The sequence below is a fragment of the Candoia aspera genome, chromosome 6 (assembly GCF_035149785.1).
Source record: "Candoia aspera isolate rCanAsp1 chromosome 6, rCanAsp1.hap2, whole genome shotgun sequence".
Classification (NCBI taxonomy): Eukaryota; Metazoa; Chordata; class Lepidosauria; order Squamata; family Boidae; genus Candoia; species Candoia aspera.
In genome coordinates, this window is record NC_086158.1 from 46198054 (window position 1) to 46225500 (window position 27447).

At 40.0% G+C, this 27447-nt stretch overlaps 1 protein-coding gene across 2 annotated transcripts in view; it reads left to right on the forward strand.

The window, feature by feature from the left end:
* Positions 1-27447, forward strand: part of HPSE2 (heparanase 2 (inactive)) — a 200884-nt gene that overhangs the window by 128231 nt on the left and 45206 nt on the right. For both annotated transcript variants that reach the window (XM_063306989.1, XM_063306990.1), the window contains exons 4-5: positions 13576-13749; positions 14196-14367. In XM_063306989.1, the coding sequence (XP_063163059.1) occupies positions 13576-13749; positions 14196-14367 (346 nt within the window). The remainder of the gene's footprint in view (positions 1-13575; positions 13750-14195; positions 14368-27447) is intronic.

The following is a 27447-nucleotide window of genomic DNA, read 5'->3' on the forward strand; positions in this document are numbered from 1 at the left end:
ATTTTTGTACTATGTGGTTATAAATACTATTAAAATAGCTTTCCCTGCTTGTTAGCATAAAATTAAAAGTATAACCACAGTCATTGACCCCATTTGTGCAAAATGGAAGCCATATTGTAATTTCACTTATTGTAATTCTGAATTTGGAAACAATTCTGAACTTGAAAACTTCTGGTTAGGGGAAGACCATTAACTACAATTGGTAAACTTGCCTGTCCTTGATTAAACAACACCATCCATTACTTAGTTTGATTTTTGAACCAGGACTAACCATTAGGTTATTATTAAGCAATCGTTGATATTCCAGTGAGTTACAGGAATAGCCACAAACCAGAATAGCGATGTCCTGCTGCTTCACTCAGTCTCTGCAGGTACATCAGAGGTTCCTTTGCAAAACGCTGAAGCTGGGAAGGGATTAGCCTTCCTCAACAGAAACTCCAGTTTCAATCTGGACATACTACTTGAGCTGATTTGGTTATTCATATCTCTAGCTTCCTCTCTGTCATAATTAAGATAATCTAGCTGGCATGATTAGCAACTATAAATGTATGTCATATAGGATGAAAAGAAATTATAGCCTTTCACCAATTGATTAATCATACTATTTTGATTTACTATGAGATGAGCCTTGGTCAAGGGAAGGCTCTTCTCTTCAAATTTTGCTTTTATTCTTTATTTCCAAATGCCTTTATAAGTTTAGAGACTACTAAGAGCAGCTACTTCTTGTCTATTTGGGAATGCTTTTAAACCATTCCAAAAACCACGTTTTCTGACAGACCAGGGTATTCACAGAAGAGCGGCTGATCTAAGCTATATGAGAGCCAGCATAAACTATAGCACAGCAGTGCCAGCTGTCATTGCTTAGAAACACATAATAGATTCTGCTGCTTTTCAGACAGCAGATCTTACAGTCACATAAACCAGTCATTCTGTAAGAGAGCAAGCAAGCAAGCAAGCAAGCCCTGGCAGCTTAGAAGTATTCTTCTGGTAACTGCATACCTAGAGCAGTTGTGAGTGCAGAGGCAGTGGGTGGCAGCTTTGCAACACATTATTTCCTAGTCTGGCCTCAGTACAGAGGAAAAACATAAGGGGGATTTGCAACAGTTGTGTCTAGAATCCCTTAATCAAGTGTTTCATAGCTTGCTCTACTTCATGGTGGTTGGTGTCCAATTGAAAATACTAAATACTTATGCTAAAAATCAGAATTTTAAGTTGTTGTACTGTAATTCAATATGTATTTTTAGTAGGATAAGAATCTTATATCCTGGAGTTAGCACAGTATGGTAATTACAGTGGATGTCCATTGTTTTTGGTGAGCCTTTTCTTTTGTAGTTCTATATAGTTAGGAGGGATGAATAATAGTGAGGAGTAAGATCAAGCAATTGGAATTATGGATGATGTAATGTAAGCAAAATTATTTACTTATTTATGTAATTATCTATTTTCATTTTTAAAATTTCTCTGTGATACCTCTCCTCCTTTCCATTGCCACAATCAGTTTCAGTTCATTTGAAACAACTGTTTGCTTAGCTGTGCTCCTAATAGGCCTGTGCAAAGCAGCGCAATCTGTCTCAGCCCTTCATATTGAATGCCAGAGGTGATGCATTCCTCCTCATGAAGAGTTAAAGCATGGCCAATCCAAAGGTTTTTAAGCAATCTCTGTACATCTATAAGGACCACTGAAGGATCTGCAAGCCCCTGAAGCAAAACATACAGTCTTTAAAAAAGATTCTAAAGAATGCCTCAGACATCATGAAAGTAAATTTAATGAATGAACTGGTTTAACCTAATAATTAAACCAGTGCATCTTTAATGTGATTTTAAAAGCAGGTCCATATTTTTCAGGCTTACACATAGTTTGAAAAAAGACATGCATGCCTTAATAAATAGCAGAGAGGTGTTGTGCTCATGTTTGTTTCTGAAGCACTTCCAAATGTGTAGGTCCTGTGCTCGCAGACAGGAGCAGGAACAGATGCTGAAGCTCAGAGCCAGGATGCTGGTGAGTGAGGAGTTCCCACTAATGGAAAAGCAATCTTATTGCTGCAAAATAAAGGACAGTTTTGCTCCAGTTACAGATAATGTGGAACCAGAAAAAAAAGTTTTAGTTTCAAATACCAACAGTGTTCTTGCTGGCACTCAGAGCTCCTTCTGAATTAGTACAAAAAATGTGAGTGGAAGTGTCTTTACACTTTGTGTTCACAATTACATTTTGCCAGTTCAGCTTCTTAATGGTGAGAAATATTTGATACACGGGTATTCTATTCATCTGCACTCAGATTGAGAAAGTAAAAGAAATATAGCTTATTTTTTATCGCCCTTTTGTTTCCTCATCCATGTTCTCCTCAGGATCTTCTACTTAGAGGTGAGTTCAAAATGCACCATTTGTTGCTTCAAGATATAAAGGGATAGTAGGCTTCTGCTGCTCTTAACTGCTCCTTATTTTTCCCTCTCCCACAGAGCCCTAAGGCTGAGTTGATTCACATATTCGTATTTTTCACTCAGGGATCAAAAGGAAACATCAAAGTAATGACTTTCCTGTGTGAAGCAGCCATCAGATAAAACACAACAGACAGGTTCTATATTCCAACATATCATCTCAAGCACAATATTTTTCAGTTGAGCAGAAAATATTGTATGAAGCATCCCAGGGTATCTGGAGGCCAATAACTTTTGGAATAAAGCTCAACATTTTTTAAAACTGTTGGCATGGATAGCAATAGATAGTTCTTCCTACTGAGAGCTAATGCCTTTAAAGAAAGCAAAGCAAGAACTTTCTGAATGCATAAAAATATAGCTGCTTTTGTAGTGAGGTCTATAATAGGCTTAGGGTATGGAACCTATGGCCCTACAGATAATTTCTGAACTATAATAGAAGCCCCAGCATTCCTAACCATTGGCCATGCTGGTGTTGTAGCATTTGGAGGATACAGGTTCCCTATCCCTGATCTAACTCAAGAATATATTCACTAATAGGCTTAACAAAATATACCACATAGAAATATGTAATTTATAGAGATTTAAAATTCAGGCAGTTTCCCTGTTGCCTTGTTCTTGGTATATTGCAAATGTTTTAGGTTATCCATATTTAGTTCAGTATTTTCTATTTAGAAATTTCAAGTAGGGGACTTTCCTAGCCTTTTCTATCTCTTCATGAAACATGAAGTTTGATCATAGGCCTTCCACATACATTACCATAGTACATGAGAGTTGTAAGTAAACTCTGAACATCTTTTACTGGTCTATTGGGAGCTGCAGAGGAGGAGCAGAAAATAGGATTCCTGTGCTGGGAACTGCTGAAGAAACTTTCCTCCTCCAGCAACCTCCTGTGTTGCTTGCTGGGTGCAAAGGAGGAATGAAGTGTTTCATTCCTGCAGAGCCTTAACTTGGTTGCCTTGCATTTCATGCACCTGCCTATAGGCAATTTCTGGACATCGGGGTCACCAAGCTGCTGCTAAAACATAAAGCTGCACTGAATTGTGGCCTTTTAAAAACAAGGTATATATTGTAACCCATATTTTAAACCATGTTTCTAACCTTCCTGGTTTCACAGAAAAGCATGATTGCAATAAATACCCAAACACATGTAACTTTACTAACAGATAGTCACTACAGGTTGTAATGTGCATTTTAAAGAAAATTAAAATTAAAATTTTCAATATAGGTTCCCAGGAAACCATACTTTTGTCAATATATTTATGTCTGCTCTCTTTCTGTCTCTCTCTCACATACACATAAACATATGTATTCAGAAATGGCTATATCATATTTTATAGTTGCATCTATTTCCTCTGCTTGCAGCCTCTTTTTATCAAGAGAACTATTAGACTTGTATCCCAACAATTATGAGATGGATGAAGGAAGTAGAATGTTGAGATCCAAAATAATGCAAATTGTCTGTGGCCATCAGACATTCCTGAAAAAGTGGGCGACTTTATAAAATAGAATACAAAACCTGGAATTTATTTAAAAGGAAAAGAGGGGCAAAACAAGAAAACAATTCAGGGTAAGCTGTATCTTTAAACTACAGAAGAAGAGTGGATAGAATCCAATATCTGAGTGACCTACAGGTGAATGTTTTATTTCTTAGTCTTTCTTTGGATTCAGCATTCTTCCCCAACCCAGCCCCCTGCAGATATGTTGCAGTCCCAGCATCTGGAGGGCACTAGGAGAAGGCTGGTATAGAGTTTCTGTTGGCAGATTGCTAGGAAGCCTTTGGCCCAGGAGAGATCAGAAAAGTCACACACCAGGCATTTCTATAACAATAATTTTATTTACAGAAAACAAACATATTTAGACGCTGTTTGCTGAGAGGAGAGATTTCTCTCAGCTGCATATTCTCTGCAAGCCTACACAGAAGGGAAACAAACTAAAACAAGTTCAGGCAAGTTCCTCCCTTAGGCAATGCAACCATTAACACTTAAACTGAGGACAATTAAATTCGACCTCTTCACCTGGCCAGAATGATTAGTTACCATAGTAACCTTAATCTGTAGTAGAAAACATATTAACACTCCCCTTTTTATACTACAGAATAAGATGCAAACCAATTTTCTTTGACAACTCTGTATGTCTTTACATTCACATTATTTTAACATTATCTCCCCTTTGGTTTAACAGAAAGCTACCATCCTCCTTCCTGTGTATTTCCAAACCTAGGTAATTTGTTACAGTTCCAAGGCTTTTTAATGTGAAATGGCTTTTCTTGCAGGCTTCAAAATCAAGCCTTTGTTTTTCTGTTGGTGTGAACAGCAGCAAATCATCAATATAAATCCACAGATACATACAGCCTTGTTTGTCTTTCTTCATATATACACATGGATCTGCTTTTCCTTTTTCAAAACCAAAATTCTGCAGTTTTTCATCTAATTTTTGGTTCCAAGATCTAGCAGCTTGTTCTAACCCATAGATTGACTTCTGCAGTTCACAGACTAGATTCTCCCCTTTTTCATAGCCAGGGGGTTGCTGCATGTATAATTTGTGGTCTAAATCACCATAGAGAAATGCAGTTTGAATGTCATAGTGGTGAACTGACATTCCTTTGAGTGCAGCTATTTTTAACAGTAATCTAATTGATTCACCTTTAGTAACTGGTGCAAAAGTCTTGTCAAAGTCTAAATCTTTCCATTGAGTGAACCCTTTTGCAACTAACCTTGCTTTATATTTTTGGATTTTGCCATCAGCATCCCTTTTTAGTTTGAAAACCCACCTGCAACCTAGACAGCATTCATTGGGAGGTAGATTTACCAGTTTCCATGTTTTATTTTCTTTCAAGGATGCTAACTCCTATTGCATGGCAGAATGCCAATTTTGTGCAATCTCAGGTGGTAAAGCATTCACTTGTTCTAAAGGCTCAGGTTCTGTGAATATGTGAAAAGCCTTTACTGTTTCAGCCTGAAAACGTGATGGAGGAACGCCTTTATTACTTCTCTGAGATCTGCGAGGTAATACAGGGCTTAAATTTTGACTCCTATCACTTTCCTGAGAAGCATCTGTCTCATCAGACAGATCTTCAGTTTGCTTTTCTGGTTTTATGTCCTCATCAGGCAAAAGATCACCATCAGCAAGTCCTTGCTGTTCTCTTGTGGTGGTCAGATCAACTGGAGAGCTAGAATTTAATCTCCCCCAATTTTGTTCAGCAAAAGAAGCGCTTTTGCTAATTATCAATTTCTCTCCCATTATGAACCTGTAGCTCCTTTGGCTTTGTTCATAGCCAACAAAGATGGCTTTCTTTGTTGTGGGGCCTCCTTTCCTTCTCTGTTGTTTTGGAATATGAACCCAAGCAGTGCTACCAAACACTCTAAGATGGCTTACCTTTGGTTTCACACATGGAATGGAGTGTCCTGAATCATGGAGTTATACAATCTGTTTTGTACCTAACAGGCAGTAGATATTGCCTCTCCCCAATACTTAAAAGATAATTGTAAATCTTTAAGCATGCATTCCATCGCATTTTGCAAGGTTCTGCCCTTTCTTTCAGCAACACCATTTTGCTGAGGGGTGTAAGGGTTAGAAAGAATTTGTTCTATCCCCTTTTCAGCTGGGAACCTTTTGAATTTGTGAGAAAGGTACTCTCCTACTCTATCACATTGGAGTGCAGATACAGGCCTAGGGAATTTTCCATTTGCTCATGTCACAAAACCTTTAAATTTCTCAAATGCCTCATCTTTATGTTTTAAGATGTAGATAAATGTGTATCTTGAGAAATCATCAGTGATGGTCATTGCATACCTTGCTTGTCCAAGACTTGGAGCAAAAGGACCAATAATGTCAGAGTGTACAATTTCCAAAGGTCTACTTGTAACTCTGTCACTGTGCTTACTCACAGGAGCTTTTAGTGTTTTGCATTCTTTGCAAACTACACAATCTAAGTATTTGTCACAGGGTTTTATCTTTAGGTCAGCACACAGCTGTGGCATTTGTGCTATATACTTGAAATTAGCATGACCAAATCTTCTATACATCAGGTGTACACATTGGTCATGGTATGGAGTGTTGCCAACTGCAGCCTTGCAGCTTGGCTTCCTTGCATTTTGCACAATGTACAAGGAGTCTTTTAACATACCAGTAGCACACAATTTTCCATTTTTACTTATCTCACAGCCATTTTTCTTAAATGTTATGACATACCCTGTTGCAGCCAATTGTGCCACAGATAAAAGGTTTGATTGTAAATTTGGCACATACAACATACCTTTTACAGTTTCTCCCAAGCAGGATAAATACAAGTCACCTTGTCCCATAATTTTGGTCACAGACCCATCAGCCAAAGATACACTTTGTCTTTCAGTTTTAGACAGTGACACAAAAGGGCTTTTACAATTACATAAATGACAATTGGCCCCAGAATCTAACACCCATACATCAGAATTACCCTTCTCAGCAACCTGTGCAATTTGCGTTGTCTGAAGAGCCTTCTTCTGTGTTGCCCTTGTATTCTTCTTCTCTGTCTTTCTACTCTTGGGTCTCAAGGCACAGTCTTTCTGCAAATGTCCAGCTGAACCACAAGTGAAGCATCGCTGGCTGCCTAGCGCTGTGGCCTCAGCTTCTGTTCCCTTCCTTTCCCTTGTTTTCTGGTACTGCAGCTTTCCAGAAGAGATGGGGGGGATCTTTCCTCTCCTCCCATTCAGCGAGTAAGCACTGTGTAACATATGATGGGGTGAGGTCTGCTTCAGGCATAGCCTCCAGGGTACAAATCATCATGTCCCACATTTCATTCAGTGAGGACAGGAGGATATAGGATTTTGTGAGAGGTGTAAATTCCATTCCTCTCTCCTGCAACTCAACAAACAGCTGCTGAATATAATGCAGGTGCTCAGGAAGGCTATCTCCTTCTGCAAGGTAGGCTTTGTACAGCTTTTTTGTCAGGGTAACTTTACTCCCTGCTGTTGCCTTTACATACAAGTCTCTCAAAGCGTCCCAAAGTTGCTTTGCAGACTGCATGCCTTGCATGTGGACTAGCTGATTGTCCTCAACTCCCAGAATAATGGTGGCTCTAGCCCGCTCATCCTGTCTCAGCCATTCAGCACTGGGATTTTGAGGGGGTTGCTCACCAATTGGCAGCCAAAGATTCTCTCTGTGACGATACATCTCCACCTTCAGGGCCCAATTCAAATAGTTGGTCTCTGATAGGCGCTCCAGAGGCATCGCTGAGGGCTGGGAGGTAGCCATGGCTTCTTTCTTCTTTTGCAAGTCACCTCAGCTGGCTTCTTTGTCCCGTAGACAGGCAGTTGCTGGAAAATCTCCAGGCGGCTCCAAAGAAAATCTTCACAGGTCTTTGCTACCTGCCTTTAAATTGTGCATGAGGTGTGGAGCTGATCTCTCTATTCTCTCTGGGGTTTTACTGGGCTTACTGGGCTGCTTACTGGGCCCATAACCTGTTGGCAGATTGCTAGGAAGCCTTTGGCCCAGGAGAGATCAGAAAAGACACACACCAGGCATTTCTATAAAAATAATTTTATTTACAGAAAACAAACATATGTAAAGGCTGTTTGCTGAGAGGAGAGATTTCTCTCAGCTGCATATTCTCTGCAAGCCTACACAGAAGGGAAACAAACTAAAACAAGTTCAGGCAAGTTCCTTCATTAGGCAATGCAACCATTAACACTTAAACTGAGGACAATTAAATTTGACCTCTTCACCCAGCCAGAATGGTTAGTTACCATAGTAACCTTAATCTGTAGTAGAAAACATATTAACAGTTTCATTGCCTTCAGGAGCTACATGACAGGCAGAAAAACAGCAGAGGCGGCTTTTCCCAACATGAGAATGCAGTGATGGAAAAGCATTTTCTGTCAGTCAGTATTAAAGACATAAGAGACTTCCAGGAAAAACTGACTAAACACAATTCTCTTTTGGTATTCAATATAAATAAAATAAAATAAATTCATTTTACAATATTTATAGACTGCCCTAATCCTAACAAACTCTGAGCAAGGAACAGCAAAGTAAAAAAAAGTATATAAAACATATAAATAATTTAAAATTGGATTTTATTTGATTTGATTACATGCTACCAAGTCATTGTCCATGTAAATTTTCTCCATAAAATAATTTTAAAACAACAGTAAAAAGTAGTACATTAATGGTGTCATTCAGTTAACCTATGGGCCAAGTACCTTCTAGAATAGTACTATGTTGATTTGTATTCATAACACCTGTAGAGTATGCGCCATCCACACCAATCCCAAAATGTAAGATTTTGCCTCCATTTTGAGAAGTTGACATTTCTGTTATGGATGTCATCTCACTGATTTGGGTTTTATTTTTGTTCTCACCCAGTTTCATAGCACACTGGCTTGTGTGTGTGTGTGTATAAAGTATGAGAAGCTAGTTAGTGGAAGATATAAAATATATTAGGAACATCCAATCACAATATGAATTACCTGTGGATTCAACTGTTCCTATTTAATTATTCTTGGCATGAAAAAATAATTGGTAAAACTGCCAAAAATAATGGGTTATAAGGGTTGCAAACTTTTTACTGGCTTCCTTTCCTGCCCATAATCCCAACTTGATATGCAGAAATTAATCTTTTCTCAGAATATATTTATATTAGCCTATTGTTAACAACTGCAACGAAAGAACCAATAAGGGAGAATTCCCTATGAGAATGCCTTGGAGGTGTGAGTCAAAGACAGCTCCTTCCACCTAGGTGCTCATCTAAAAATTTTGATTTCCAGTTTACAGTCTGTGAAATCTCATGAAACCTCAATGGAAAACAGGTATATTCTCTCTTAAATTTCTATGGGTAACATTTTTTTCAGTTGAAAGGATGGAAAAACAGTATCCTGTATATTGTTAAATGGTTTGTACTTTTGCAAAATAGCTCAGTTCAAGATGGAATGGAAAAATGAGCCATTTTAAAGGATAAGCACTGTAATTGAGAACATAGTGTTTTCTCTTTGTCTGTTGGTACCTTGCCTACTTTTATACATTAATTATGTGCTATCAAATAGCTGTTATAATGACAGCTCAAATCCCAGAGAAGGATGGAACTTTAAGTGACCAAACATGGCCAGATCTAGGATTGCTAGGACCAGATCCTGATATAACCTTTCCTGCTATAAATACTAGATGGTTAGGAGAAGCTATGTTTGGTGCCATTTTTCCTGTTATGTAAGGTTCCTTAAGGCTAGGGATATAAGAGGTCTTTTGGCTCATTTCCTGTATTTGAAGTCAAGTAGAACATATGCTAGGTCAGATACCATGGTTGAGGTTACCAAGTATTGGACCATTTTCTGTTGTTATGCCTTTTAACTGCAGATGAAACTTCACTGCATGAAGATTTTCAGTACCTAATGCCTGGGTATCAGATTGTGTAAAGAGGATAGGGACAGGCAAGAACAGTTTGTTCTGATAGGCTGAACAAGATTTGCCTGTTCTTCCCTGAAGGCAATATCTACATCTTTTAACTTTATTGAGGCACCAAGACAGAAGCAATTACATAAGAATTGGTAACTATCCTGATGCAAACCCTGAGAAGTAAGAAAACCAGGGTGGAGCATGATTAGACATGACAGAGAGTAATCCTTTTCTAGCAAAGCCTGGTCCCTTTCCTATATTTCATTGCTTTACTAACGCTATCTCCAGAAAGCAGCAGCATCACATCCAAGGGAAAAAGAGCCTTCTAAGCTGTGTTCAACTAGTATATTTCTCTGTATTACATCACCAGCGTAAGAATGGAACAAGTAAAGAAGCTCCATGCAGGACACATACAGCTTCTCCCTGCATCCACTGCTTGCTTGCTTTCACTATTTCTTACTTAAGAAATATAATAGTGATCACCATGGCAATGCATATTCCCCTGAGACTTGCACATTCACAGGTGGAATCCTCTGAGCTTTGGAAATGGTTCTTGGCCTCAGCAGGTGGAGCCTGACCATAAAGTGGTACAGTTGCTCCTAGATAGAAGTACTTGGGATTACTCATTTCGAACCTGTATTTTTCTTAGAAATGCCATCTTTTGTTTCTACTAGCACAGCCAATAGACGCTGACTTTTCAGCATGTGGCTGGTAATTTAACCCAGCTCAAAGACCTCTGTTCCAGGGACAAAGGACAGGATATAGGATTCCAGAAGGAAAGAGGTTGCTTTGTGTGGGAAGCAGTGGGCTCCTCTGCCAGTACCTGTTACACCAAGGACCCTGACATTTTCCAGATGTCCCTGCAGGAAAACAGCACCTGATTCCACTTAAAGCTTGCAGCATCTCTCCTCCTTACTCCCACACCTCACCCCAGAAAACATGGAACTCTCTGAGAAAAATAATGTCTTTGGACTGGGAAAAATCTCCTCAGGATTTTCTATCAAAAGCTGGAGCTGGCTCTGTCAGTGCTAAAACACGAGCATATGCAAACAGGAGGCCCCAAGACGCTTTCAAAAGTCAAGGTTCCCTCAGAAATTGCATGACCTAAACAGAATGGAGGCTAGTGTAACAAGGAGTGACTGAGACCTGAGAGACAGCAGATTTCCCCCAGGGGAGAAGACCCAGTCTTTGGCCCCATAAAGAACAAACCACCAGCCGTCTGGGCCTATTTAGCATCCATGACCTTTCACCTTAGAGACACCCCCCCAACTGCCTGCTATGTGCAGACTTGCTTTGCAGCATAGAAAGATTCTTACTGCTGCTTCTTTTATGAGTTCTTAGGGATACAGATTTTAGTTCCATTAATATCTCTAAATTCATCTAAGAATGGCTATATGGACATGTTTCTCTCTGCTGGAATTATTTTTTGGGATGTGGGGAGGAGGATTTCTGATGCACATTACAGTCTCTTCAGTATTCACTAAGTAATTAGTAAGTTTCACTTACTAATTTTTTAAAAAATAAGTTCCACAGGATTCACCAGTTAAATCTAACTCTGTTGAGGTGTTTATTTACTTGGTTTAATCAGCACAAAAGGAAAAGCAGCACACTAGTTTTATGCCAGTCATCATCTTCAAACCGGAAGGATAACTTCTGAAGCAAGGAATTGTTTGTGCAATTAATTCTTAAAATTCAGGCTTTAGAACTGTCTTAGGGTGCTAAGATAGAGAAGATTTCTCTTGGCACCTCCAGCTGAATGATACTGACAGTGACTCAGATGATTGTGCTCATCCTCACTTTCATCCTTCGTGGATTGATTAAATAGAAAAAGTAGAATGTCTGCAAGTCAAGGAATCATGACCATTCTCCTATAATGTGACCTTAATGTTTTAGCCTCAGGTCCTCATCTACAACATGGAAGTAATAGTGACTTACCCATATGTATGTTGAAAGAAAAAGTGAGGGAAGGACTGTAACAAGCTTTGCAAATAAAATTACAGTGTTAGTCCCCTAAGACAGAGTGACATTGATTTACTTCTTGTAGCTTGGAGCCAGTTCTAAAGAAGTTACAGAACAAGCCCCACCAATTCCAAGATTTTTCCTACTGTTTTTAGTTTAATAAATAAAAGTGCTGTTGAAAAAATCAGTTGCAATCTTTAACTGCCCTTTGTTTTTGAAAAAGATAAACTGTATTTCTCTGTGAAAAAGATGTCCCTCTGGGGTCACTATGACATATAAACTTGGTAATTTGGATGAGAGAGAAGGCTGTACAGAAAAGAAATAGAAATAGACTGATGTCATTCTGTAACTCAGAGTCATAGCTTTCTTTAGGAAGTCCTCAAGTACAAAGGACATTCATAGAGTTAGGTCTCTCACATTTTATAACTAGTGTAATACCCAATCTATTATCAGAAGCATAATGAATGACGGGTATCCTTGCTGCTATTTAAGTTAAAATATATATCTTTGCAGGTAGATATTATGCAGTATGGTTTTATACCAAACAAAATATTAATAAAATAAGATTCTATTTTAATAAAAATAATAAAGCTCCATTGCTGGAAACATTTTTAAAAAGTGAAGAGGGGAGTATTCAAAGTATGATAGAGAGGCTTTCACAGACAAATTTCCTTTGTGGTACAAATGCATCTGAACTGGAATAGTATGGAAGCTTGCAAAATAAAATATATGTTTGGCACAACATGTGCCAATCAGCATGACAGAATTCACAACTAACTAATAAGTAATAATGAAACTTACTTTCTTGTTCAGTCACTTCCAATTGTTCATGACCCAATGGTCAACATTTTGCCAGGATCACGTGTCAGTAGTTGTTTCTTCGACTTCTTATAAGCTTATACTTGTTTCATCACTGATAGTACCCAGCCACCTTGTCTTCTGTTGGCCTCTGTTTTGATTGCCTTCTATTTGTCCAAGCATCAGGGTCTTCTGCCTTCATATTACATGTCCTGCCAATCATATTACTCCTGCCTTCATGTTACATGTCTAAAATATCTAAACTTTAGCTTCATCATTTGTGCTTCCTGTGGACAGTTTGGTTTTATTTCATCTAGTATTGAATGATATGTTCTTGCAATCCAAAATATTTTCAATCCAGCACCATAAATCAAAGGCATCAGTATTTCTGATAATTCAGCTTTCACCATCAATGTTACAGATGAGAAAGTCAGAACGTGATGTCTCTGCACTTTAATAGTTTGACTAGATTTCTTAAAATCTTCCATTTCATAGCTATAGTCACCGTTCTGGGAGTAGTCTGTCACTACTTCAAAATAATAATAATAATAATAATAATAATAATAATAATAATAGCAGCATTTATTAGTCTGTTCTCCCCTCTGAAATTGTACCACTAACACTGATGCTCTCCCCTTCCAATAGCTAACCAATCAGCTCTTTGACAAACCGAAGAAGAGTGCTGTTGCACTAGAAAAGCAGGGATGCAAGGAAGGTCTACAATAGTAAGGGAGACTCTATGTATCCATGAGTTTTTTCCCCTTAAGATGAAAAAGGTTGCTCATCACTGGCATAATGAAATAATCATTAAGAGAGTTCTTGAGTACAGTATGTCCTTTTGTGATAGATCAAAGCATTCTATTGAAGGGGTGGATAGTAACGGAACCCTAGAACAACTAGTTTCTGAAAAATATGAGGGCTGTATTTTGATACAGTCTTCCCCTTAGGCATCTTCTGAGGCAGTCAAGAGGGCTCCTCTTTGCATTTGAGTTTCACGCGGTTTTGTTTTTTTCCCAGCCAGGTCTCTAGACAAACTTTATAATTTTGCTGACTGCTCTGGCCTCCATCTCATCTTTGCATTGAATGCTTTGTGTCGGAATCCCAACAATTCCTGGAACAACTCCAATGCCCTCAGCCTGCTCAAGTACAGTGCCAGCAAGAAGTACAACATCTCCTGGGAGCTGGGCAATGGTGAGTGAACTCTAAGGATGGGGATTTGGAGAAGGGAAGGGGATGAGAGGACCAAAGAGGCACTGGGATCCTTGTACATTGGGAACTTCTCTCAGTGAAGCATTGCTATATGGAATGTTTACTGCAACTCGTACTTACAGGGATCCAAATAGAAAAAATGAGCTGAAAAATGATAGGTACTTGTTAGTGCAGTAAACATGAGACCAAGTATATAAGATAGAGGGCTTCCAGGTACCTAGGGATAACGATATTTACAGTGCAACCCTATACCAGTGTATCCAGAATTCAGTTGATTAGATTCATTCCAAGATATAGATAGGTGACTAAGAGATATGCCATGTAAAGAGATACAACATCAGTTCCTTCTGCATAGTGCCTCCAAACTGGTGAAGGTTTGTTAGGAGTGTGTCAAGAGTTGATTAATGCTTCTTTCTGATTGCTTACAGAACCAAATAACTACCGAACCCTCACTGGACGAGCAGTGAATGGCACTCAGTTGGGCAAGGACTATATGCAGCTGAAGAGACTGCTACAGCTAATCCGCACCTACTCCCGAGCCAGCCTGTATGGGCCCAACATTGGGAGACCTAGGAAAAATGTTGTCACCCTCTTGGATGGGTAAGTGATCATGACAAACAATGGAGCACTGACTCTAGACAATACCGTGTTCAAAGGAACTACTGCTAAGAAGGTCCTATAAAACCAAAAGAGATGCACTCCCCCATCTACTTCCTTTGTTATTCTGAGTGACCACATTCAGTGTCAATCTGAGACTTGAACCTCTACTGAAATAAGTCCAGGAATCATTCCTCAAGAAACTCAGGGAGCTATGATGCCACCACATGTTCTATGACCTTGCCCCAAAACAGAATTTATCCAGCCTGTTGGAGTCTAAAGTAGTCTTTTAGTACTGCCCTTTTTGGGATTAGAAATAAATTGATATTTTCTGTTCCATTGGGCATTGCTGTGTTTTCCATATCTGCTTGCAAACCGCATGTTAAGGTGAAAGTTAGCACCCTGAATTTCACCTGGAAACCAGCTGATAATCAATGCAGCTCTTGAAGTAGAGGTATTATAAAGTTGGGTATCATCACTGTCCTGATGTTACCTGATCCAATACCAACAAATGATCTTGCTCAGCAGCTTCATTTAGATTCTAAATGGGAGTAATGAGAATGTCAAGCTCTATGACACTCCGTAACTGAGGAGTCTTTACCCCTCTACGGCTACTAACTGAAATCATCCTTCAGGAATGAGAAGAGTCTCTGCATGCTGCCTCCTCCTCCTAACCCTGCATTGATTATCAGCTGGTTTCCAGGAAACTTATTATCTGGACCTATTTCAGTCAGGTTTCAGGCTTGAGTACAGCACAGAAGTAGCATTGGTCACATCTGTGGATGATCTTTAGCAGTACCAGGATAGTGGAAGTGTGATCTCCCTGTCCCGCTTGTCCTGGTCCTCTCAGCAGCTTTTGATATCATTGATCATGGTATCCTTTTCAGCTAATAAGTTTCCTCCAGGATTCTCTGTAGTTTCAGCCCCACTCAAGTTTTGTGAAGAGGGGGTACACCACTGCTTCTTTCAAAGAAGGTGACAGTACCCTTTACCTCTAGAATGCATTCACCACCACCCTGATCCATCCCTCTGTCACTTCCATGGAGGCGTTCACCAACCAGGAAGGGTAGGAGATCAGATTCAAGTTGCTGAGCTGATAATGCAGAGAACCCCATCTACTTCCTCAGGACTCACAGGATCAGACTTATCCCATATAATCTCACAACAGGAAGCCTGAGTCATCTCCTTTGGACTTGACGCTAACATCTAATTCTGAATGGATCTGAGCAATTCTATCCTCCAGATGATTAGAAAATGCCTCACAGTGGCCCTGCAAATGTTCATCCTACCCATCCTTCCCCGGTAGTATCCTGGTCATTTTAAAGAGGGCTGCCAGATGGTAATCTGTGGATACAATAAGAGCAAAGAAATACTGATGTTGTACCACTCTTATCGCCACTGTGTAGGCTTGAAAATGGGTTTCTATCTATGTTCAGTCAGATTTGCTCTTTGTTTTGCAACAGAATGGACAATAGTTTTGCCCTGTTAGGTTGCCTATATATGTGTCTCATTTGAAAGTATAGTGTTTGCCATAGTTCTGTTGAAACTTTGTCCTTCTAATAAATGCCACTCATCAGAGCTGCTAGATTCTTTTCCTTAGGCAGACTGCTAGGAGGTAAATCTGATACATTCGTCCATTCCTGCAGCTTTATTGTTACTAATATTTTCTAGGGTCAATTTAGCTTCACTTTCCAAAATGGCTGGCTCTACTTCAGTGATAAGACATTCATATGTAGCATCAATCACTTGACTTTCCTATTTCAATATTATCTCTATTTCTTTACATGGCTTATAATTCCTTCCATCTTCTTGCACTTCTCTGGAACTCAGTGTTTCATTGGGCAAATTTTCCTCTGTCTCTGTTGCCTTTTGCTTTGTACCTTTCTTCACTTATTTTCAACATGTCAGTAAGCAACCATTGTACCCTTTTTTGCTTTTTGTTTTCATCTTTAATGATGTCACACATTTCAGCCCAGAATGAATTGAAGTTTCTTTGGGTACTCTGTTAAATCCAATCAATTCAATCTATATTTTACCATGAACACATAATCCTATGAAATATTGCTGAGCTCTGATCTTGTTTATCTGATTATTTTACTTGTTTTCTTTAAGTTGTAATTTTGCAAGGAGTTCATGATCTGAACCACAGTCACTGTTGTTTACAGAATGTAGAGTCCATTTGATATCAGTGTTGTCCATCTAGTAATGTCCATGTGTAATGGGTTGTAAGAATAACCTTGAGATGCAGCCGCAGCCTAAACAATGGTCTGATAAACGAAATCTGCGTCCAAAGTAGGAATGTAATTTGAGTAGACATCTCAGAATTGACCCTCCCTAGTTCTCTGGACTTCAGCAAACGATCGTTACCTTGTCGTGGTGCTGGAGCTTGAGCACCTCAATGATGCCATGAGCTAAACTGTGAAGGGCCACCCAAGACGGGAAGGTCATGACAGAGAGGTCAGACTGAATGCGATCCCTGGGGAAGGTAATGGCAACCCACCCCAGTATTCTTGCCATGAAAACTAAATGGATCAGTACAACTAGAGATATGTCAGTATACCATCAGAAGATGAGACTCCCAGGTTGGAAGATGGTCAAAATGCTACTGGGGAGGAACAGAGGATGAGTTCAACTAGCCCCAGACGTGATGACGCAGCTAGCTCAAAGCCGAAAGGATGGCTAGCGGCCGACGGTGCTGGTAGTGAACGGCGAATCCGATGTTCTAAGGATCAACACACCATTGGAACCTGGAATGTAAGATCTATGAGCCAGGGCAGATTGGATGTGGTTATTGGTGAGATGTCAAGATTAAAGATAGACATTTTGGGCATCAGTGAACTGAAATGGACTGGAATTGGCCACTTTACATCAAATGACCACCAGATCTACTACTGTGGACAAGAGGACCACAGAAGAAATGGAGTAGCCTTCATAATTAATCGTAAAGTGGCTAAAGCAGTGCTCGGACACAATCCAAAAAACGATAGAATGATCTCAATTCGAATTCAGGGCAAGCCATCTAACATCACAGTGATCCAAATATACGCCCCAACCACAGATGCTGAAGAAGCTGAAGTAGAGCAGTTCTATGAGGATCTGCAGCACCTACTGGACAATACACCTAAAAGAGATGTTATTTTCATCACAGGAGACTGGAATGCTAAGGTGGGCAGTCAAATGACACCTGGAATTACAGGTAAGCATGGCCTGGGAAAACAAAACGAAGCAGGACATAGGCTGATAGAATTTTGCCAAGACAACTCACTCTGCATAACAAACACTCTCTTCCAACAACCTAAGAGACAGCTTTATACATGTACTTCACCAGATGGACAACACTGAAATCAGATTGACTACATCCTTTGCAGCCAAAGGTGGCGGACATCTATACAGTCGGTAAAAACAAGACCTGGAGCTGACTGTAGTTCAGATCACAAACTTCTTCTTGCACAATTTAGGATCAGACTAAAGAGATTAGGGAAGACCCACAGATCAGCTAGATGGTAGTTTTCAGCCTTATCAGTTTCTCTCGATTCTTATTTATTTATTTATTTATTTATTTATTTATTTATTATTCAAATTTCTATCACCACCCATCTTCCCTCAAAAAAGGGGACTCTGGGCAGTTTACAATAAAATTATCCTTTTAAAAGCATCAACATATAAAATTACAAAGTAAACAACCAAAATAATAAAATAATAAATATAAATATAAATATAAATATAAAATCCAAGTGGGAGAGATTACATTTGGCAGGGAGGACTCTATGCCACCAGCCACCCCCAAGAAGAGCTACGCCACCAGCCCACCCCAGGCGAGGTGGCAGAACCAGGTCTTCAAACCCTTCTGGAAGGTCAGGAGCAAAGGGGCCTGCCTCACCTCCAGGGGCAGAATGTTCCAAAGGGTGGGCACCACTGCAGAGAAGGCTCGCCTCCTGGACCCCGGCAAGTGGAACTCCCTTGCCGATGGGATCCATAGCATGCCCTCTCTGCATGACCAGGTGGGACAGGCCGATGTTGGGGATGAGATGGTCCCTCAGGTAACCTGGCCCCATGTCATGTAGGGCTTTAAAGGTCATAACCAACACCTTGAATTGGACCTGGAAGCAAACTGGCATCCAGTGCAGCTCGCGCAGCAGTGGTGTCACATGTGCTGATCTTGGGGCACTCATAACTGCCCGTGCAGCCGCATTCTGGACCAGCTAAAGCTTCCGGATACTCTTCAAGGGTAGCCCCATGTATAGTGCATTGCAGTAGTCTATGTGGGAGATGACCAGGGCATGAGTGACTGTCCGGAGGGCATCTTGATCCAGGAAAGGGCATAACTGGCGCATAACACGAAGCTGTGCAAAGGCCCTCCTGGCCATGGCTGCCACCTGCTCTGCGAGCAGGAGTCGTGAGTCCAGGAGAACCCCCAAGTTCTGCACTGGTTCTGAATGGGGCAGTGCAACCCCATCCAGAACCAAAGATGGTATGCTCCCAGATACCCGGGAGCCCCTAACCCACAGCCACTCCGTCTTGCCAGGGTTCAGCTGAAGCCTGTTGTTCCTCATCCAGGCCCCCACAGCCCCAGGCACTGAGAAAGGGCAGCCACCATATCACTTGCTTCACCCAGGATGGAGATATATAACTGAGTATCATCAACATATTGATGATACCTCATCCCATGGTGATGGATGATCTCACCCAGTGGTTTCATGTAGATGTTAAATAGGAGAGGGGAGAGAACCAAGCCCTGTTGCACCCCACACAGAATAGGTCGAAGGTTGGAACTCTCATCTCCTATAACCACCAATTGGGACCGGCCCTGGAGGAAGGAGGTGAACCAGCGCAAAACCACTCTGCCCACCCCCAACTCCCTGAGCTGCCCCAAAAGGATACCATGGTTGATGGTATCGAAAGCTGTTCAGAGGTCAACAAGAACCAGGCTGGATGCACTCCCTCCATCCCGCTCGCTCCAGAGCATCCATAAGCACGGCAATGCAGTCTCTGTCCCATATCCTGGCCTGAAACCTGACTGAAAGGGGTCTAGATAATCTGTTTCATCCAGAATCCTCTGGAGTTGTAACACCACCACTTTCTCAACCACCTTCCCCAAGAAGGAAAGGTGGGAGACAGGACGAAAATTGTCCAACAGAGTAGGGTCCAGTGATGGTTTCTTGAGGACAATTTGGAGTTGGATTCTTGTGACAATTTGGACTCCACAAATTCTGAGAAATGCTCCAAGACTTGAATAACAGCATTGTAGAGATCTTTAAATATCAAATTAATTTCCTCCATATTTCTTAACAGTAAGATAGATTATGGCACCCTCTAGTGCCTCAGGAAGGTAAAGTAATTAACGCTGTAACTGAACACTCTCTCCAGCCTTTTTATCTCTGGTATGGCCAATCGGGAAAATAAAAAGTAACAACAAACAGCATTCCTATGGGAAAGTGAAAGCAAATAGATCAGAACTCCAATCCGCAGATTCAACAAAGAAAAACAAGTTTTATATTCCTCAAAAATCACTTTAATAAAAAAGCAATAAAAAAACAAAATTCTTTAAATCTCAATTTAACAAATTGTTGAGGTTTTCCTACTAACGATTAAGACTGCTATTGTACCTAATCATTTTGGCCCGGTGAAGAGGTTGTATTTGATTGTCTCCTCGCAGTGCTTCATGCAAATTGCCTGGGGGGAGGAAACCTGCCCGGACTTGTTTCACTTCCTCTTTTTCTCTCTGCCGATATGTAGCCAAGCTAGGTAGCTCTGAATGAGAGCTAAGTCCTTTAAATATGTTTTGCTTTTGTTTTGCTTTTTGTAAATAAATTATTTTTATAGAAATGCCTGGTGTGTGACTTTTCTGATCTCTCCTGGGCTAAAGGCTTTCCCAGCATTCTGCCAACACAAATTATATATAAAAAGCCAAATTACCAAGTTAATAATTTTCAAAAATAATGAGAGTCACCAAGAGATTCTGCATTTCTTTGTTGTAGAAAGGCTCTCTTTGGTAAAATTCAAACAAAAAAATCTTAGTGCTATAGAAATGGAGTGGGCAGCTTTAAGGTCTGTTTTGGCTTCGGAGCGACTTGGGAAGAATATGATGGCCCTGCTTCCCAGCTGATCACTTACCAGTCAACAGCAAAACACTGTTTTGTGATCTTCTGGCTGTGACCAGCCATCTGGAGAACATGTGGGGTGATTCCTGGGGTTCTCCTTAATCGGGAGAATGCTTCTGGGCTCTAAGGAAGCCTGCCTGAGCCCAAGAAAGAAAGCCACTCTGACAGGTCAGTCCACAGACAGCGGAAAAAACCAGCTCAAGCTGCCATTGTCCCCACCGGAAGTCCCCAACCACCTTTTCAATACCTTCCCCACAAAGGTATACATATCTTGCAACACTGAACTTTCATTTTGCCTCTGGACACACCAGCAGCTGAGTGACTTTCAATCCAGTCACATTGTAAGCACAATGCAACTCATACTTGTTCTCTGCTCTTCACCTGCAGCTTGTTGGATGTCTTCAGATGGGGTGTGGGTATCTGTCTTACAGCAGCATGTCAACATCGTTATTCTGAATGTCCGTTTGATTTTCTTGGCAAGATAATGGAGTGGTTTTCTTTCTCCAGATTGGATTGTATTTAATCTGTTTCCTGTTTTATGGGCTGCACATCATGCTTCACCCTTTTGGGAATATACACACTCCAGAGTATAGCTCATTATATCACTAGGATGTGCAAACCTCTTCAGTACTACAAAATATCAATTCAAGGATGTTTAGTAATTCCTGTACTACCTTTATGTAGTAATTTTCAAAATGAGAGTGTGATGGAGTTTGTCAGGGTTACCTAACAGTATCTAAATAGGAATAGGATGACCTTTCTTGTAATAAGAGTATTAGATTCATTGTGTCTCTTCCAGTTTTGTGATATGTATTTTAGCATTTCAGCAACTAGATCTAAAAGAAGGGTGAAGTGCTAATTTCTGAGTCAAAGCTGATACTGTGCTGAAGGAAGGAAGGTATTATAATTAAGTATATCAGCATTCCCTCTCTCATTTTATGATTGATTAGGCATAGATATAAGATGTGTTTCAGTCCCTATAAAAATTTTCTGGGCCATGGTTAAAGGTCTTATACTTGCTATAATCAATACTATCACTTTTCCTGCTCTGTGATTTTAATCCTGTCTCATAATGTTCCTTGGCCATAGCTTTCTTTTCCATGTAGCTTGGATAAATTCTACTGCCTAAACAAACTTTCTTGCTCTCTGCTTCTGTATGCTATTTAAGTAATGGTTTCCTGTACAATGACAGGTTCTTAGCTGTCTGCATTTAGGATTCTCTTTTGAAATAAATAGATACTGTATACATTTTTAAAAAGTAAACTCTTCTATTGAGCCTGGCTAAAATATGAAGAGCCAGGCTGGTGTAATGGTTAAGGCACCAGGCTAGGAGACTGTGAGTTCTAGTCCTGCCTTAGGCACAAAGCCAGCTGGGTGACTTTGGGCCAGTCACATCTTCTCAGCCGTAGGAAGAAGGAAATGGCAAACCACAATATATATAGAGAGAGAGGGCAGGGCTGGTGGGAATTGGGTACATAGGGAACTTGGTACCCTTTGTTTCTATAACAATACTGAGATGGCTACTTATAGAAAAGAGAGGAATTTTCTATATATGGAAGAGCCATCCACATCTGATTAAGTTAGCTAGTTAACCTGTCCAGGTAAGCTAAGTTTTGGCAAACCGCTTATATCTGTTTTCTACTTTGGGAGATGAAGGGTTGGGAGTCACAATATTTTCAAAGATCCTAATGACTCAGTGGAGTTATTAGCAGAAAAAAAAGTGTGAGAATGACCCTAAAGAGATATTATTATCATATATATTTTATACCAATTCCCATGCAGCCACATTGCAAAGTGGTTTATAATAAAATTGTTAAAATGTAATAATAAAACAATAATTTAAAACAATATATAAACATATTCATTAAAAAGGCAGGAAAGGGGGAGAAAAGCAAATCAGAAATCTTTCATTCTTTCAGTAAGTTCTTCAACGGGCACCTAAAAGATGTAAAAGTAGATACCAAACCAATTTGGGTGTTTGGGGGCAGAGGGAAGAACATTCCAGAATGCAGGTGCTACCACATTGCCTGCCCATGAACAATCACAAAATGACACTCAATGATTCTGGGCTTGCAGCAGAACGTTATCTTAATAATGAATCAATAATTGTGTAAGTGGTCTTCCTGTATCTGTTCCCAAGCACATAAATATCAGAAGCAAAATCTTGAATTTAGTATCCTGTCCATGCTGTCAGACCTAAAAACTGAAAATGATCTTGCTGAATTGGACATAATACTCTACGGGACATCACAGTATATATTGTATCAAAAACAGCATTCAAGCTAACAAAAGGAAAAGCAATCTTATCCTCAAAGTGTTTGTTAAGCTGTCTTAGTCTTTGAGGACTCTAGCATCGATTCAGCTTTTAATTCGTTTCTAAAGATCATTCAAACTAAACTGAGGGAAAGTAAATTCACATAGAAATTTTTAGCTGGCAGCAAACTTTGGGGGTCTCTAACATAGTACATTAAGAACATGAAGGAAACATTATTAGTTCTGATGGCTTTGGTACTTGGTAATGGGATATTGACCTACAAAAGGGTTAGGGCTATTAAGAGAATATGGAATTCCATAACAGTAACTTTTTAACATTTACATTGGCTTAATGGAATCTTGACATTCTTGCTGTTCCAGTAATCATATAAGTCCTTTCCATCCATTTCTAGGTAGGATGACCAGATGCAAAGGAAAGCATGAGTTCCCATATTGTCAATAACTTATATAGGCAAGAAAATTACAGGAGCCATGTCTCCTTTTACAGCCAAAGAAAGTATAAAGAGCCATCTCTACCTGCAATGAAGGAACGTAAAAGCAGTACAGTTAGTCCTCATTTAGTGACTGCCTTGTTTAGCAACCATTCGCAGTTACAATGATGATGAAAACATAACTTTACCACCAATCCTCACATTTATGACCTTTGCAGGGCTGTCAGGCAAAGGAAAGCTAAAGTGAGATCATAAGCATAGTCATGGTTTCACATAGCAATCGCTTTGCTTAACCGAGTTGCCAGTCCCAACTATGATCGCTAAATGAGGACTACCTGTAATTAGTTCCCCCCCACTAATATCTTTTGCTTGGTGGTCGGAAAGTGAATATTGTTTTTTGTTTCTATTTTGTTTTGTTTGCCTCCAGACTTTGAAATATACATTGATTTCTACTATTAGAGTTTTTTTAGGAAAAGAGCAACCAGAGGTCAAGATAAGAAAAATTAGGCACAGATTTGTGAGAATAAGATGTTGCCTATGAAACAGAAAAGATTATTTCCAACCGCCAATAATTCTTCTGATTTCTTGAAAAATTGTAGCTGTATTTCAGTTTATACTAATAATGAATAACTAATGCAGTTAGTTTTCTTGCCCCTGAACAATTATGTTGAGTGATCCAAATATACGCCCCAACCACAGATGCTGAAGAAGCTGAAGTAGAGCAGTTCTATGAGGATCTGCAGCACCTACTGGACAATACGCCTAAAAGAGATGTTATTTTCATCACAGGAGACTGGAATGCTAAGGCAGTCAAATGACACCTGGAATTACAGGTAAGCATGGCCTGGGAAAACAAAACGAAGCAGGACATAGGCTGATAGAATTTTGCCAAGACAACTCACTCTACATAACAAACACTCTCTTCCAACAACCTAAGAGACAGCTTTATACATGGACTTCACCAGATGGACAACACTGAAATCAGATTGACTACATCCTTTGCAGCCAAAGGTGGCGGACATCTATATAGTCAGTAAAAACAAGACCTGGAGCTGACTGTAGTTAGATCACGAACTTCTTATTGCACAATTTAGGATCAGACTAAAGAGATTAGGGAAGACCCACAGATCAGCTAGATGGGAGCTCACTAATATTCCTAAGGAATATGCAGTGGAGGTGAAGAATAGATTTAAGGGACTGGACTTAGTAGATAGGGTCTCGGAAGAACTCTGGACAGAAGTTCGCAACATTGTTCAGGAGGCAGCAACAAAATACATCCCAAAGAAAGAGAAAACCAAGAAGGCAAAATGGCTGTCTGCTGAGACACTAGAAGTAGCCCAAGAAAGAAGGAAAGCAAAAGGCAGCAGTGATAGGGGGAGATCTGCCCAATTAAATGCAAAATTCCAGAGGTTAGCCAGAAGAGATAAGGAATTATTTTTAAACAAGCAATGTGCGGAAGTGGAAGAAGACAATAGAATAGGAAGGACAAGAGACCTCTTCCAGAAAATTAGAAACATCGGAGGTAAATTCCAGGCAAAAATGGGTATGATCAAAAACAAAGATCATAAAAGCAAGGACCTAACAGAAGAAGAAGAGATCAAGAAAAGGTGGCAAGAATATACGGGAGACCTGTATAGGAAGGATAACAATATCGGGGATAGCTTTGACGGTATGGTCAGTGAGCTAGAGCCAGACATCCTGAAGAGTGAGGTTGAATGGGCCTTAAGAAGCATTGCTAACAACAAGGCAGCAGGAGACAACGGCATCCCAGCTGAACTGTTCAAAATCTTGCAAGATGATGCTGTCAAGGTAATGCATGCTATATGCCAGCCAATTTGGGAAAACACAAGAATGGCCATCAGATTGGAAAAAATCAACTTATATCCCCATACCAAAAAAGGGAAACACTAAAGAATGTTCAAACTATCGAACAGTGGCACTCATTTCACATGCCAGTAAGGTAATGCTCAAGATCCTGCAAGGTAGACTTCAGCAATTCATGGAGCAAGAATTGCCAGATGTACAAGCTGGGTTTAGAAAAGGCAGAGGAACTAGGGACCAAATTGCCAATATCCTCTGGATAATGGAAAAAGCCAGGGAGTTTCAGAAAAACATCTATTTCTGTTTTATTGACTATTCTAAAGCCTTTGACTGTGTGGACCATAACAAATTGTGGCAAGTTCTTAGCATATGGGATACCAAGTCGTCTTGTCTGCCTCTTGAGGAATCTGTACAACGACCAAGTAGCAACAATAAGAACAGACCACTGAACAACGGACTGGTTTAAGATTGGGAAAGGAGTACGGCAGGGCTGTATACTCTCACCCTACCTATTCAACTTGTATGCAGAACACATCATGCGACGTGCTGGGCTTGAGGAATCCAAGGCTGGAGTTAAAATTGCTGGAAGAAACATTAACAATCTCAGATATGCAGATGATACCACTTTGATGGCTGAAAGCGAAGAGGAACTGAGGAGCCTTATGATGAAGGTGAAAGAAGAAAGTGCAAAAGCTGACCTGCAGCTAAACCTCAAAAAAACCAAGATTATGGCAACCAGCTTGATTGATAACTGGCAAATAGAGGGAGAAAATGTAGAAGCAGTGAAAGACTTTGTATTTCTAGGTGCAAAGATTACTGCAGATGCTGACTGCAGTCCGGAAATCAGAAGACGCTTAATCCTTGGGAGAAGAGCAATGACAAATCTCGATAAAATAGTTAAGAGCAGAGACATCACACTGACCACAACGGTCTGCATAGTTAAAGCAATGGTGTTCCCCGTAGTAACACATGGCTGCAAGAGCTGGACCATAAGGAAGGCTGAGAGAAGGAAGATAGATGCTTTTGAACTGTGGTGTTGGAGGAAAATTCTGAGAGTGCCTTGGACTGCAAGAAGATCAAACCAGTCCATACTCCAGGAAATAAAGCCAGACTGCTCACTTGAGGGAATGATATTAAAGGCAAAACTGAAATACTTTGGCCACATAATGAGAAGACAGGACACCCTGGAGAAGATGCTGAGAGTGGAAGGCAAAAAGAAGAGGGGCCGACCAAGGGCAAGATGGATAGATGATATTCTAGAGGTGATGGATTCATCCCTGGGGGAGCTGGGGGTGTTGACGACCGACAGGAAGCTCTGGCGTGGGCTGGTCCATAAAGTCACGAAGAGTCAGAAGGAACTAAACAAATAAACAACAACATCTGAACCATGGAAGAAATCCATTTATTTCACCTCAAAGATTATGAAGAAAGAGAAGGAAGGCTATGTGCTACAGGGAAATATACATCAGAGTATTACCTTCATAAAAATATGATCTAGCAAATGGGTGTCTTTCCTAATTCTAAACATATCCCACAGACAGCCTATGTTAAAAAGCTGAAGGGTGTCTGAATGAACCCTTTACTTAAAGATATACCCTCTAAAAAGGACTCACTATGTTTTGTACCTTATTCAGAGTGACACTGGCTTCTACTCTGCATTTTGTTTTTGACAAAAATTTTTAGCAATGAATTGAACACTTTTTTTTTTTAACTTCTAAATGGTTTGTTCACTTAGATTTTCAAAGTACAGTTTGTGCAATTGAATAACCTGTGGTTCCTGTATATCTTTTTTTTTTGGAGGGGGGGAGATTTCAAATTTTGAAAAACTGCTAAGGTGCTTCAAAGAGGTGAGAGTGGGATATTCAATGTTAGAAGACAACAACCAATCAGTACAGCACAAAGTTGGCTTCAGTGGCATACTAATAGAAATGGTTTCCTATAGCTCAACCTTGGAGAGGGCTGGAAGGTATGCTTGTAGAGTACAAGTGTATCTCTCTCTGTGTGTGTAATCACAATAAATAGGCCTATTAAATTTGCATTTGTGTTTGTAATCCTTTTGCTGGGTCAAATTTCATTGTATCTAGATAATTTCTTTATCTGATCTGCCATATTCTTGGTTTCAGTTGGAACACTTGCACTTGAATAAAAATGTAAACCAGGTTTTGTGGTTGAGAATTTTAAACATAGACAGGCTCCATACCTTAGGAGGCATAGGAAGACTTTTGGTCTATAAACCTTCCCCCCATCCCAACACTCATGCATTCTTTGAAATGAGATGCGTTCCAGATTTTTCTCTTTACTTTTCTTGTTCTTGTTTTGGTTGTTGTTGTTGTTATTGTGGTAAGATGGTAACCATTTCCTTAATAGTTAAAAAAGTGTGTGTGTGTGTGTGTGTGTAATGAGAAAGGACCTTCGGTCAGCTTCTAAGTGAATGTACTTTTTGTAAAAAATGTAAC